General features: G+C 41.6%; 1 protein-coding gene across 1 annotated transcript in view; it reads right to left on the bottom strand.

The window, feature by feature from the left end:
- Window positions 1–14,615, bottom strand: part of klf13 (Kruppel like factor 13) — a 39,972-nt gene extending 25,357 nt beyond the window's left edge. The window contains exon 1 of the mRNA XM_057836171.1: window positions 13,817–14,615. Coding sequence (XP_057692154.1) covers window positions 13,817–14,249 — 433 coding nt within the window. The 5' untranslated portion in view covers window positions 14,250–14,615. The remainder of the gene's footprint in view (window positions 1–13,816) is intronic.
- Between the last annotated feature and the right edge of the window lie 732 nt (window positions 14,616–15,347).

The following is a 15,347-nucleotide window of genomic DNA, read 5'->3' as shown; positions in this document are numbered from 1 at the left end:
ACTTATGTACAGTATGTTGTATGTATATATCCGTCTTGTGTCTTATCTTTCCATTCCAACAATAATTTACAGAAAAATATGGCATACTTTAGAGATGGTTTGAATTGCGATTAATTGTGATTAATTACGATTAATTAATTTTTAAGCTGTAATTAACTCAATTTAAAATTTTAATCGTTTGACACCCCTATGTAAAACATCATATTATAGCAGGAATCTAATCATATAAAAACATGAAATTTATCATATCATTACATTACATAAAACATTTTTTATGTCAAGTGTGGCAGCAATAGGTTTCCATACGGCTTGAGCTGAGGGCCACGCCCCAATATGCTACACAAACGCACATGCTCTGATTTACAGTAGCACAACAACACTGGGAAACGCCTTTACATACCATAGAAAGCATATACACAGCCCTGCCTTCTAGAGACTGAAATACTCCCTTTGACATCAGCTCCATAGCTTTCCTCTTTAAGCATAACACAACAGCACCTAAAACTCGCAGATGGGACCCCATCATTGCCTAACAGGGGTGCCCTCTACCTCACAAGGTCTCATCCCCTCAAACAGTAATCAGATTAGCCCCAGATGCAGCTGAATAAATGACCTACATCAATGGAGGGCATTGACAGTGAATATATACCAGAACTCACCCCACCCCCAACCTGCCGCACTATGCACACGCGTGCAAGAAGTGGTTTGTTGGTTTTTGAACAGTGTGCAGTGTTCCACAGGTCTGAATCCCTTTCTTCCTGCCACTGGTAATGAACACCACACCGCCACAACACAACACGCTCCAGCACCTATTTTCTTTTGCGGCCCGAAGACTGCAGGGAGGGGCAACTGGGTGGGAAGAACAGAGTGGCTTTTATAGGAATAATCCAGTGCTACAGTACCTCAAGAATACATGATCCTGTGAGAAATTGAAAGCAGCATTGGTCATGGAAGTGAATGACAGGGGCCTTTCTATGTTAGGAGTGGCCATCATGCGTGCTTGGACGCTTAATCACAGTTAAATCGGGTTAAGGCTCCAACATTAGCCAAGAAATAACCAGTGCATATGTAGGTTAGAATATGAATGTCACACGTGGCACACGCCGTTACAGTGGAGCGATAGAGCACCGCGTGATTAGGACAGGCACGATAGTGACTTCCACTTTGGTGTTATTTACATCCTGAGGATTAAGCGGATTAACTAATACCTTTTTTCCACTGGACACATAACATCCAGCTGCACGGACTTCAGCAAACATCATGTTGAATGAATTTTGAGTTGAAAGAATGGTCACTAGGCCTCGGTTGTTTTGATGTAGTCCATCCAAAAGGAGATCAGAAAATTTACCCAAAGTACATTTAATGTATCACTCCCATCAAAAGGAAACTCAAGGAGCAGTGCATATGGATCAAGTTTAGAACAACATTCTTTAATTCAGCCAATGCAAGCTCTTTAACCAAAGTAGAGAAGTAATGTTGGGAGGCGACCATCTGTTTTGACCACTTTGAATGGAAAATGGCAGATGAACAATTGAATGCACCAACGTAAATGTATAGTTTAAGCCTTCCTTATAGAATTGGGGCCACAATATAGTGTATTTAAAAAACACAGTATGCCTCCCATAAAAATATTGCAGTAATTTCTGGGCACAATTTAGGCTTAACATGCACATGGAATACTAAATTGTGGCTACACAATGGGTCAGAAGTATACAATAGATAATTCTAAGTAATTTTGTGCACAATTTAGGCATAACCTGCACTTGAAATAGTTAATTGTGTCTACAATATGGGTCAAAACTGCACAATAGATAAAATGAAAACCCACTCCTGGTCTGTTGGAGGAGAAAATTGAGCACACCTATGAAAACGGTGAGGCAGAATTAGAGGCCATTTTGTATCCAAACATTCTTAACAACTGGAGGGTATTTTTTGTTCATTTTATGATGCCACTGGTCAAAACACATTTGCATTTGTGCAATTAGAAAAAAAAACAGCATAAAAACTCATTCAATTTTTATTAATCTCCGAGAGCCTTAGGAGCCGTTTACATGGTGACTCCCCGAGAATACGAAAAATGTCAAATTTGCATTTGCATTTGCGTCTCCATTTGAACAATGTCGCAATTCCGCATGAAAACGATGTAGTATTCATGCCAGGCCCTAGGGGGCAGTGCAGATTTACTGGGCGAGAGAATGATGCACTTTGACCCCACCAAGCTCCCTCAGCCCGGAAAATAAATATGCCCACCCACTCGAAGCAATGTCATTTTTCTTTTATTCAAAAAGGCATTGAAATTGAAACGTTCAACATATTTAATTTAAAAATATTATTAAAACAGTTAATTAAAGCCGACATTCCGCCATATTTGCTGTTTTTAATGTTTAGTAGCACCGCTGCGCACGCCAATGTGACGTGTATGAGTGCTGACATTAACGACGCGGTCTCGCGCCGCAGGAGCCTTTGATATGCATGCCGAGGAAGCCCTCCCTCAACGCCCCGCAATCGGATTCTTCCACTTTGGAGGTAGGATTCAGAATTTTTCGTCTTCGCCGACACCATATGCACGCGATGCGAGTCCGCAATTCAGTCATTGCGTCTTTGTGTCGCAGAGTCGCCATGTAAACTGCTTCTTAATTTTGTCTCATAGGTTGATGACATGAAGGTTTAAACCAGTACTTCTCAAATAGCGGGGCGCACCCCCCCAGGCACAGAGCTAGGGGTGGCGCATGTGACCTCGGGGAACATACTTTCTTGATGTACTCGAATAAAGTGTAATTGCCCATCCACTCAGTGGGTGGCAGTGGCGCTCTTATTTTCAGAGTGTGCACAGTATTTTGAACCGAACAAGATCACACAGCAAAGAGCACTAGAGATATGATGAGCTAAGACGAAGAAATATGATGAAGCACATGTCGCCTTTGGCTTTTGGATTTGACTTTTAATACAGTGGGAGATGAGGAAAGATCAATCTGTTTACTGTGTTTAAAACTGTTTGCAGCAGACAGTAGGAAGCCAAATCAATAGCGTACGGTATGTATCTTGTCACCTTTGCTCATTATTATTCATGACATTAGCAACTGTTGCTAGGGGGGTCAAACTCGCGTTTGTTCCTCATGCTAGATGCATGTAAATAGTGTACGAATGAGATGTTTACTGACCTGAACCTACCAATTCTATCCGAAAATGATGTCCCTGTTGCCAAATTCACTGCTCAAAATGTGGAAGAACATACAAATGTTCAATTAAAGAGACGGTTTGAGTGTCGAAGGCTGAAAAAGACGGGAAAACACGCCGACCTGATCCAGACGTAGTGAAACAGCCGGTGTTGTGCCGAAAAATAGCCGCCCCGCCTGAAATGTCCCCCCTGACGGGAGGGCCCACACGTCACTCGTACAAACAGCTTTTTCCAATCGATGGATGGCTACGGAAACGACTTTCTTGTACCGTGAATGTGTATTATTTTACTCTGCTTGAACTAATAAATCTTGAATATGTATTATTTTACACAGATTAAGTACGCCTGCCCCTTGTTGTCGAAGTTAGAACGACGTCGCTCTGGAAATCGAGCAAGGCTCTCGGCGCAAATTCATTAAAACTTGGCCTTCCGTCCAAGACGGCTGTCCAACGCTCACTTTCGCCGAAATGTCCGATCCAAACTAATGTAATGTCCCGGATATGGGGAAGAAGGAGAGAAGTCTGTATTGGCTCACCCACTTTATTGTGGTAACAATAATAAAGAAAAAAAATTATAAAATAACAGCTGGCTGCCGCGACGTACGACCGCTATCTCTCGCTAGCTCGCCCATTCTCCTTCTCGCTTCCTTCTACGTCACAGCTCGTCTTTTAAGGGGGCATCCCATAATTACGTACATTGCAATACACAATGAATAGATTGCCGCTGAACCCTTCACACTAGGCTGCTGCTAGTTTGAAACGGCCTTAATTTTTAAGAAATAATAATAGGGTTGTTCCGATCATGTTTTTTTTGCTCCCGATCCGATCCCGATCGTTTTAGTTTGACTATCTGCCGATCCCGATATTTCCCGATCCGATTGCTTTTTTTTTTTGGTCCCGATTCAATTCCAATCATTCACGATAATTTTTCCCGATTATATACATTTTGGCAATGCATTAAGAAAAAAATGAATAAAACTCGGACGAATATATACATTCAACATACAGTACATAAGTACTGTATTTGTTTATTATGACAATAAATCCTCAAGATGGCATTTACATTATTAACATTCTTTCTATGAGAGGGATCCACGGATAGAAAGACTTGTGACTTTGTATATTGTGACTAAATATTGCCATCTAGTGTATTTGTTGAGCTTTCAGTAAATGATACTGTAGCCATGCCCAAATGCATGATGGGAAGTGGAACCATGACTGTGCGTAGTGCTACCAATTGATATATCTTCTAGCGTTTGGAAATAACATAAGGTGTTAAGAAAAAGATCAATTGCCACCTTGCTTCCCCACATTGCTTCCCATGATATTTCTAATCGTAGGGAGAGGGATTGTAAGGGTTTAGCCAATTAAAAAAAGGCTCCAAAGGCTGCCAAAATTCACTCTACTCATTTTACGCTGCCTTTTATCTCTCTATATAGGTAAAACAGCGTCATTACAGATTGAGTGCGACAATGCGTGAGTGGGTCGTGCAGCGCATGCATTAATTGCGTTAAATATTTTAACGTGACTTTTTTTTTTTTAAATTAATTACCGCCGTTATCGGGATAAATTTGATAACCCTACCTTAAGCCTAAACTAAAGACTCTGGATGAGTGTAACATATTATGTCTGTAACGTTAAATACAATTACAAAACGATTTAATTAAAAAATATACTGTACATATATTTTAAAAAGGCATGGCCGATATTTTTTTGCGGATTCCGATACTTTGAAAATGACGTGATCGGATGCCGATCGATCGGGACATCTCTAAATAATAATTTATTTTAAGAAAACAAACCAAAAAAACCCATCTCATTTGCAAGGCGTGGCGGCTTTTATTAGTGTGGCGTGCCGCCACAATATGTTGAATGTAAGGGAAACCCTGCACTTAATACCCAAATAAAGTAAAATGTAAAGCATTTGTCAGTGAAGTTTACAGATATTTACAGCTCATTCTTCTCATGGGAGGTCATTAAAACATTCCTTTAATATAAAATTGGCAGACTTGAAGTCTATTACTCATTGTTAGAATTTTTCTGTCTGCGCCTAAGCAATGGACTGCGTGACAATGGGATATTTTTAGGCACAGTAGGTCATAGCGTGGCTTCATACTCAATCGTTTGATTGGCAGCCGTTCACTATGAAGGGTCCAAAGCAGAGGTCAGATTTTCTCAAATGCAGAAATAGTCTTTCTCCTTCCGAAAGCTACACAGCTAGCATTCTTTATTTGCAGGAAACTGCTCAGTTTCTCCCCACAACATTAGGTGAAAATATCGGTCAGCTGGGAGGGGGTTGGGAAAATACTGCCATGTGGCATGTACCTGTGTCAAATTTGGATTCGAAGAGACCCAGCCTCACACAAGTGCAGGAAAACCCCATCTCCACCCCGCTACCTCATCCCAGCCACATTGGAACACTGCACACTCTGTTAAACCGCTGGAAGAGCTGCAGTACATATAATTTCTTTCTTCTGCTCCTTTCTTCCTGTGTGGAAATTGTGATCATTGAAAAACTGCGACACGAATCACAGTTTCACACGTGGACAGAAATAGCGGGAAAGCTTGAATAAGTGCTTATAAATGGCAGCGGTTCTGGGCTGCCAGGTGTCAGCACTTATTTTTTAGAGTGGACAAAGAAATAAAAGGCTATACAAGCAACTCACTGTATCAGAGGAACCCCAGCAAACAACAAAAGAGGCTCAGACAAAACCTCAAACCAGCTGTAAAATATGCTATTAGGCGCTTTGTCTTTAAGAATTATTGACCCTGTTACTCCTGGGTGATGCCAAGCTTTTTTGAAGAGGTCCTACATACTGTCAAGATGGCCTTTTGTGAGGTCCACTTAGCAGGGGGGGCACAAGGCCTGGCCTGTTGTTTTATGAAGACATGACTTGTAATGAGCTTGTCAGGGTTCATGTCTTCTTTGGAATATAGCAGACTGTATGACATAACCAGAGCACAGTAATGAGGCGTGCTCAGAGTACAACATGTACTCACTAACCACAAGAAGCTCATTTGACTTCATACTGTACTTAGGAATAGTTTTGACTCTAAGATGAAAAGATCACAACTAAGACTAAGTGAGATTGTCTTACAAACTGAATATTAACCATAAGCGGAGTGGGTGGGGGGGCACAACATGTTGATGACCCGAAACGCAGTGTCAGCAATAAAATTAATTTACAAGAATATTTATAAAATAATAAATTGAAAATGAGTGTTTTCTTGATAGACTTTTCGCCGAGATCGTCATCCACTGAATACGGTACGCCCGCCGGTGTCAAATTTTGCATCCCATCAGAAAGGTTAAAAATGGCCAGGCCGCGAATAGAGTACAAAGTCAACACTACAAACTTTATTTAAATAAAGGAATATTTACTTGCGTTCGATCATGGACGGACATGTACAAAAGTTCTCCCCAGACACACCCTGCCATTGTAGCGCACACAACAACTGCACACCACTCTCTCACTGTTTACGTTTTCGCTGTGTTGTTAAGCATTAATTTACACCATATTCGTGTTGAGCATGCATATGTTTACGATGTTACTTGTTTATTTAACACCTGTCGATAATATTGAGAGTCCAACTGAATGTAAAAGTGGGCTTATTCACTGCTTCAACAGCTTTGGGAGCAAAATATTATAATGGTGCAAAATTTGGCAGAACACGCGTCTTTAGTGGGGCAAATCGAAACTCCGCTTACCATTTTGGTGGTACGTTTTATGGTCCACATTTTCAATCCTTGGTTCTTGCTCAGTAGTTGTTGTCGCTTTTGAAAGCTTAGGTTTGAAAAAAATTACGTATATGCATCTTGCCTCTTCAGTCCTCAGGTGGTTTTGGGTAGGCAAAGCAAATGACCGTCTCAGGTGCTAGTGACATGATCTGTTCGAAAAATAATTTTGACCCATTATATATATATATATATATTTTTCATTTCATTCAATTTTTGTTGTTTGTTTTATTACTTTACAACTTTATAGACAACATTTTACCGGAAAACTCTTAATTTTAAAATCACATATAGGAAAGTCAATTACATGCAATGACACTTTTCAGCCTCAGGGGGGCCATGCCCCTCAGCCCCCCCCTAAAACTCAGCGTATGCCTGAGATGATGTTTCTTGTCTGCTTTGTACACTACAGGATGGGTTGTAGGGAAACCTCGCCTCTGACACCAGGAACTATCGATTAACTTTGGACCCCCCCCCCCCCCCCCGCACCTATTTAGCCCATGTGCTCTCTTCAAACTTAAAGGGTAAGTTCAGAATTTTTGACATCAGGCTTAATCTTTGCGTTAGCTAAGGTTTAATTAGTCGGTGGTCTTGAATACAACAAACTCTGTTTAGTTTGTTAGTTATTTGTTAGTTTCAGGGCTCCGGAGGGGCTAAGCTAGCGCTAGTCAATTGGGCCGACTTAGCATGCCAATAAAAAAAAAAAAACGCACACATGAAAATCACCGATGACCCATGCAATCAATAGTGTTGGATTTGTTTTCAGGATAGTTATTAAAACTTACCTTTGCATCTCAATAATTGCAGTTTAAACAGCAAAATTTGTAATCCAGCAGCTCTGCAAGGGAGCAGAGCGGAGTGATACCACATCGTTTTTTTTTTTACCGCTGATTTTTTATGTCCTAGCCAGCAGCAAGTAACCAGTTTATATTGTTCCTCGTTCTTCATAGGGATTTTGTGGAAACTTTGCTTTCCTCATTTCTTCTGTCTGTTTCCACAGCATCTAAATGCACATTTCACCATATTGCCGGCTGCAAGTTAACTCAGCAGACTGATGCTGCATTCGAGGAAAGTGGGAAGTCAGAGTTTCCAACCTCCAATCTGGAAAAATATCTTTGGAACGCCCGCCTCCACTATTTGATCGCTTACAAGAAGCCAGGTTTGCTGAAGCTCAAAATGTCTTATAATGGCCAAATAAAAAAAACAGCTTGTCGCAGTCAGCAATTTTAGCTGTTTACATTCGCTCGGAATGTTTTGAGGTCGCTACTGGTACCATCCCAGCGGTGTAAGTCCGACTTCCCACCTTCCTCAAATGCAGCGTGAGCACGAGTGGATGTAGCACTCCTTTCTATTGTGGTCATATAACGCATCTACAAAAAAATAGTCCTGCAGAATGAAATGAATTACGGCATTTTGGTGTGACATTGTTTTGGCCGCACGGGTATTTTGGAACAATGATCTGTTTTTTGAATTTATTTGACTATGTTGGATCTCTTAATATTGTTTTTTTATCGGCATGCTATGAAGGGACCATTGACTTGCGCTAGCTTAGCCACTCTGGAGCCCTGAAACTAACAAATAACTTACAAACTGCACGGAATTTGTTGAAATCAATTCCACCAACTAATTAAACCCCCGCTAACTCGAAAATTAAGCCTAATGTCAAAAATTCTGAACTTCCACTTGAAAGCACTTGGATGAAAGATTTAAAAATCATTGTTATTGACATTTTGACTGGGAGAGATGGCAGCGATCATTTGCTGGTAGTCTCTCCCAGTCAAAATAAGACTGGACGCCCATCACCGTCAATGGCAGCCAAAGAGCTCATATTGTGATTGCAATTATGATTACTTATGAATGAATATCTACCTTAACATAAAGTCCTATAGAGTCATTTCCTGCCAAAACATACACATTCAACCTTTGTGCAGAGTAGAAATCATTTCAGCCTTTAATATAGCACCAAGGCCAAACAATCCTATTAACTGACAACAAATTGAATACATTCGTAGCCAGCATCTGAATTAAAACCCACACTGAACAGTCACAGATGCTCCTTTGACTCATTTTAAACTTTAATAGCAGGGATTTAAGTAGTTTTGTGTAATCCAACAAATTGACAGACAATAAAACAAAGCAAGAATTAACCCAGAATGTTGTTTAAAATGCTGGTAAATGGCCAAACAACTGAAGAAAAAGTCTGTTTGCAGCACATATTACCTTTTACACAGTGTAACTAAATACAATTACATCTTGCTTCTTATAATCTATTGCTCCTCGGTTAATTTTGAAAAAGTAATGATAGTTTTGTAGATCCTGTTTGAGCTCATCTTACATTGCCAGCTCTCATAAACAAAGACCGCAATGACGGAATGACGCTTTACACAAGTAGGAACGTCTGGTACTTGGCTCTCTTTGTTGGGAGGCTATAAAAGTGTCCCCCCCACTCTGCAATTACCGGCTGGGACTGACTCCAGTCCACTGCCAATCAGCGCTCTCTTCGCTCGATTAGTACGGGCTGGAGGGGAGAACAGCCAGACTCGGCTGTGTGAAAAGCACTGCAAGGTTGGCTGAGGCAGCTCCCCTGAACTCAGATGACCCACATTCCGGGCCGGTCCAATGGAATGAGCGGAAAGGCTCGTTACTCTCACAGATTATGAGGCACGCGCCAATTGCGAGATGTGGGAGCTTGTCCAAACACAATGTTTGCTTTAAGGAATACATAGGCAAAGATTGACATAGCAGTCTATAAGAAAAGTGAGGTTTTTAAGCAGCCTCTTTTAGTCACAGACCTTAAAAAAACCCACAACCTACAATCATTTTGATACATGAAAGGAGAGGTGTGATGTATAAAATGCTTGTTACGCAGACACATTTGCTTTCAACACAATAAGGTGTAAGGTGGATTACTCATCTTGCTAACCAGACAATTTTTTATGTTCAACTGTAGTATCTGAGAGGGAAAGGTGGGTCAGAGGGTCAGAGTGGAGAGCTTTGACACCTGAGACAACACAGGCCTAAGGCAATTCGTAAGAAGTGTGGACTCCTGGTCAGCTGAGAGAACTTTAATACAAAATGTAAAAATAAAATATTTATTTATTTATTTATTTAAACAGGAAGGAAGTATAACACTTTTTCCCCCCAAAAAATCCAATATAAGGTGTGATGGGAATCAATTCTGAGATGCTGTAGCCAGGGCCGGCCCAGCCTATACGCAGACTATGCAGCTGCTTAGGGCCCCTGACCACGAGGGGGCCCCCCAATCTGGCAATTGTTTAATTTATATTCTATTTTGTTTACTGCAGTTTGCTTTATTTGACTTTTGTGAGTTTTGATACTTGATTACAAGCTTAAAAAAAAAAAAAAAAAGTTCTTCCTTAACTTCTTTCTTTCCGCTTTTAGAAAAAGGTTTGGTGCTATCTACTGTAAGTACTGACAATCATTTGGGGTGAGAAGTTTGAAGTATGCAGTGCAACAAAATCTGATTAATATACAAAATATGGACGTATGGGTTGGATTGCATGTATGGGTTTTACAGTACACTGTGACGAAATGACAGGCCAAAAATATGGGCCCCTTTGCATTTTTTTGCTTAGGGCCCCCAAATGGCCTGGGCCGGCCCTGGCTGTAGCAAAAGCAAAAATTGACTTCAATTGCCTATGCTGAATGGAGTCCTGGATTTACAGATGACTAAATATGTTATGGAGTTACACCAAAGCTGTAAGTTCAAAGCAGACTCCAGTCCACCGTGTTAAAAGCAAATTTTTTGTTGTCCAACAAGTGTTTCACACACCAGATGCTCAAGCTACAAACAATATCTTGGGTTCTGAATCTTAGGCATGTGATATTCTGACGGTATGATAACCTTGAGCCAAAATATCACGGTTTCACATGATCACAGTATTGCAATTACAGTTCTAAAATGTGTTACTTTGAGATATCTGGGTTTAAAAAAAAGAACTTTTTCCATTGAAAAGGAGTTTTATTTTTCAAAACATATTAGCAAGTTGGAATATAAGTATAATGTTAAGTTAAAATAAATTTAAGAAACAACACAATATACTAAGTAAAATTAAAATAAATTCAGTCCTTTAGATGAGCCGAAACCCACAGCCACAGCTCAACATTATTACCATCAGAACAAAAATAGTTTGATTATTTTCCATAAAAAGCACGTGTGTATGACTCGTATCATGTTTACATTATACACACACTCTCTTTGTCAACACAGACAGTTGACAGAAAGAAAAAAAACCCTCTTTTTACCATCGCTAGACACACTAAACACGCTGGAGTTAACTCATAGCTGGTGGGAAACGCACATGAAAGTTTTTTACTAACTTTTAATGTTGTATAAATGCCAAATCATATTGGAGGTATTGCCTCCTCGGCGGCCACCATCCGCAAACATGTTTTACATATGTCGGTTGGACCTCCTCCTCTAAGCCACGGCTGTCTGTAACTTTTCTGTAGCCAGAGTATTCCCATATCAGCAATTTTGTTTTCATGGGTCGGGAAAAAAGTTCAGGAGTTTCTTCTCCTACAGCCATCGTGTAGCACAGCTGTCTCACTGACACTGAGCAACAACTGGTGGGGGAGGGTTGAGCCTTGCAACTGCAAGCGAGGGATTTCTCCATGCATTTTTGGGACATAAAAAATGGCTAATACCTTAGGGACGGTAGGACGGAAATTTTTTCCAGTTTTGAAATCTTGACGTTTTCATACCACGATATTCCTTAAAACCGGTAATCGGCACATGTCTAGTTTTGATTGAAAGCAAATGTTAAATAGAAGGATGATATTACCGTATTGGCCCGAATATAAGACGGTGTTTTTTGCATAGAAACAAGACTGAAAAAGTGGGGGTCGTCTTATATTCGGGGTCTAGACATTTTACCCATTCACGACGCTAGATGGTGCCAGATGTTATTGAAGCGATGTTCTGTCATGATAGATATCAGCGACTCTCAAGTTTAAACAGTTTGCATTATTTTATTGCAATGTTTTTCCTTATTCAGATTTGTTTCAAAACTACAGTTACAGTTAGACTTCCCTTTGATGGTTAATGCAGTTATTGCAATTTTGTTGTTTTATCACAATAGATTTAGGTATTTTTACATTTCAAAAACCGGAAGCCATTCATTTAGGAATGTTATACATATTTAAATGTTCCGGTATGGAGATTTCAATGAGGCAAAATAACATGGTTTTTCTCTCAAATATATTGTTTAAAATCATTTGTTTCAGATGTACTGTAATTCTTTTCTGTATGAAAATCAATTTGGTGTTCAAAAAGTCTTTTTTCAAACTTGAGTCTTGAAAAAGAGGGGGTCGTCTTATAATCAGGGCCGTCTTGTATTCGGGCCAATATGGTATGTTTTGGCTCTAGTGGTGAAATTTGGCAAGAATTGATAAATTACTGTAATTTAATGTTAACTTCGTTCCTCTAAAGTCTGAAAATTCTTGGCTCGACGGCATTGACAGCACAATGCTCGAGTGGTTTGTAGAGGTGAGAACAAAAAAAAAATCATGATGATAAGATGCAATATTGATTCTTTGGACAAAAATAACAAGTTGTTGCTATCACAGTCTGCCACGACTCAAATCAAAGGCCTTTGAATGATTTAATACGATATTATGTAGGCATTCAACACAATCAGCTACATTTCACAAAAAGCAATAAAAACGAAAATTCCAGGCAATTTTGACATTTTTTGACAATTTGCCAAGACATTTTAGATATAACAAATGACATATCTAAAATGTAGCAATATTGATGGATTTGATTGAATTGTTGCCGAACCAAATGATCGGGATGATTGGCGACCTATCCAGCGTTTGCCTCACACATGCTCTGGAAAATGAATGCATTTTTTGTCGGTGTCATACAAAAAAAGAGGCAAAATGGTGGCTTTTGTAAAGCAGACAATACAACAAATAAAGCATTAGCCAACATGACAGTGCATTGGCACTACATTCTTGGAGGAAGTCTCTACAATCACATCCAAGATGTATAAGTGATCTACCCATTCATGTGGTTGTCAACAATGAGTAGGCACATAATCCAATCACAAAGCAAGGCGGGGTAGTGAAGCCTTGCGCTAAAACGAGGCTTTCCTTTCAACACAATCACCTTTGTGAGATGCTAGTGTAAGTGGCGTTTACATTGTGTGCGTGTGTCCTATATGTGCTGCAGAGGGGCTGATGGTGGGAAGGGCTTGGAGGAGCTGCAGAGGGGAGGAGATGCTCCTCAGTCTGGTCTGCGCTCAGCTAGTAGAGTCTGTTGCTGGCCAGATCAGCTGGCAGCCTGTCTAGCGGGGGTGTGGCACATCACAACAAAGGGCTTTGGGCAGACAGGGTGCTTATCAACCCCCTCGATTTGACTCCCATCTACATCCTTGACCCCCGCTTCCTCAGGGTGGCTCATTCAAAGGAATGCAAAGCAAGCATACGGAGCAGTGCTGTTGAACTTTTGACTTGTAGTCATTATTAGTTAGTTTTTGCAGTTTACTCATTGGTTGCCATTAACGGGGATAGTCGTGCAATCCATTTGGACTGGATCGCTGCCAGGCTCTCCCGCTCCAAATATATTGGACGTCTATCGCCGTCAATGGCAGTGAATGAGTTAATGATATGAGAGAAGAAGAAAACAAGGACCGGAAGTGTGCATTGTGTGTGCGTCGGCGCTGCAGCTGAGCTGTGCGAGTGGAGGCTGCGAGACGCGAGTGGGAGTGGCACTATTTTCGGCTCCCACCCTCCGCGCTGGTGAAAAATAAAGTTCAGCCAAGTTGAGGGGCAACAATGAAAGCAGTGGAAAGACACATGATGAGAAGTAGTATAAATGTGCAATCCGTTCAAAACAAGCATGCCAAGATATGACTAGAACGAGCACGTGCGACTGACCTGTGTGCGTCCTCAAGTGCGCCTTGAGGTGCGACGATTTGCCGTAAACTTTTTCGCACCCCGAATAGTGGCATTTGTGCTTTTTCTGCGGGGATTCCGGCTCGTTGCGACCCCTCGATCTTTTGCCCCTTTGTTTGAGAGATTGATCCGAGATGGTGATGGTAGGTGTGGCACAGTTCGCATCCTCCGTCAGGCCGGCCTGGCTCCTCGCTTGCTCGCCGTTGGGAGTCTGCTGGTTAAAATCCGCCAGGATCCTGGCCACCACGTACAGGGAGGAGTTGTCCTTCACCACGGCTTCTTTGGCGTCCTCCGGGTTCCCGCGGGGTGAAAGCGACGGGTTATCCGGCTTCATCTCCCGGTTGTTGCCCCTCGGAGCGTGGACGACCGCGCGGCTGGACATGGAGACAAGGCACTCCGCTGCAAAGTGATCCATGATGTCTTTCAAAGAACCCCCCCACTATGACATCCAAAAGAGAAAACGATGGCGTGTGTGCGTGGGGGGGCGAAAAGAACTTGTTCCGTGGTTCCCTTTGTGTGGCGGATAGAAGGAGATGGTTCTCATCAGAGACACTTTATGCTCTCCACACCCGGTTTTCCGAGTCTCGTCAGTAATAACATCCTGCGTAAATTGACACGATCAAAAGCAGGCACGGTTCCCCTGAGTGAAGGAGATGGGAACAAAAGAAAAAGTCTTTTGTTCAATGTGGCAACTCTTGAAAGTTGCTTACGTGAACTACTCCCATGGCTGCTTGAGACTCTCTCCACTCCAGCATAGTGAGAGTGTCTCTCTCGGAGCGCCTGTCCCTGCAGCCTGTATCCATGCTGGGGGCGTGTCCTGCACCGGCACCGCGCTGCCGCATCGTCACCGCGCCGCGCTCTCATTGGGCGCGGCGTGGCCCCAAAAGACTCCGACGCGCACGCACGCACGCGGTCACGAACGCGCACGTACTTGAAAAGTCTCGCCACAGGTTGCCACTGCTGCTTTCAGGCAGTCACAGAGAAAAGACGCGTTTGGATCGTCATCTAGATTACTTTTGTTTGTGCGTTTAACAAAAAATAAATAAAAATGGAGTCTTCCTTCAAGTAAAACACTACTGCCTTTGTCCACAAGCACAGCCAAACTCAACTAAACAATGAAAGCTCCTTTGGGCTCCTTAAAAAGTAGAAATGTGAAGTAATTTCAAAACATATCAAATAGGGCCACAATTAAAGTAATTAAACATTGTCCAACAAATAAAGCATGAAAAAATCATTTATATGTTGTATATTTGACAAAATAACCGCGTTTCCGAAGTTCGAGCCTGAAAGGGGACGAACCCGGAAGTGATACGTCACACCGGGAACAGCGATGGCAGCTCCATACATACGGCCGCCATACAAAGCCCTTCAAACAATGATTCAAACAGCGATATAAGCGATAGATCGAGCGCAAGGGAGGAGATCCAAGTTTTTGAAGAGTTGGTGGAAGAAGAGGAGCTTGGAATTTTATGTTGGACCTAACATGTATTAGCCAGACGCTAATCAGGATGCA

Source organism: Corythoichthys intestinalis, chromosome 5 (genome assembly GCF_030265065.1).
Source record: "Corythoichthys intestinalis isolate RoL2023-P3 chromosome 5, ASM3026506v1, whole genome shotgun sequence".
Taxonomy (NCBI): domain Eukaryota; kingdom Metazoa; phylum Chordata; class Actinopteri; order Syngnathiformes; family Syngnathidae; genus Corythoichthys; species Corythoichthys intestinalis.
This window is presented reverse-complemented; position numbering and strand designations above follow the sequence as displayed.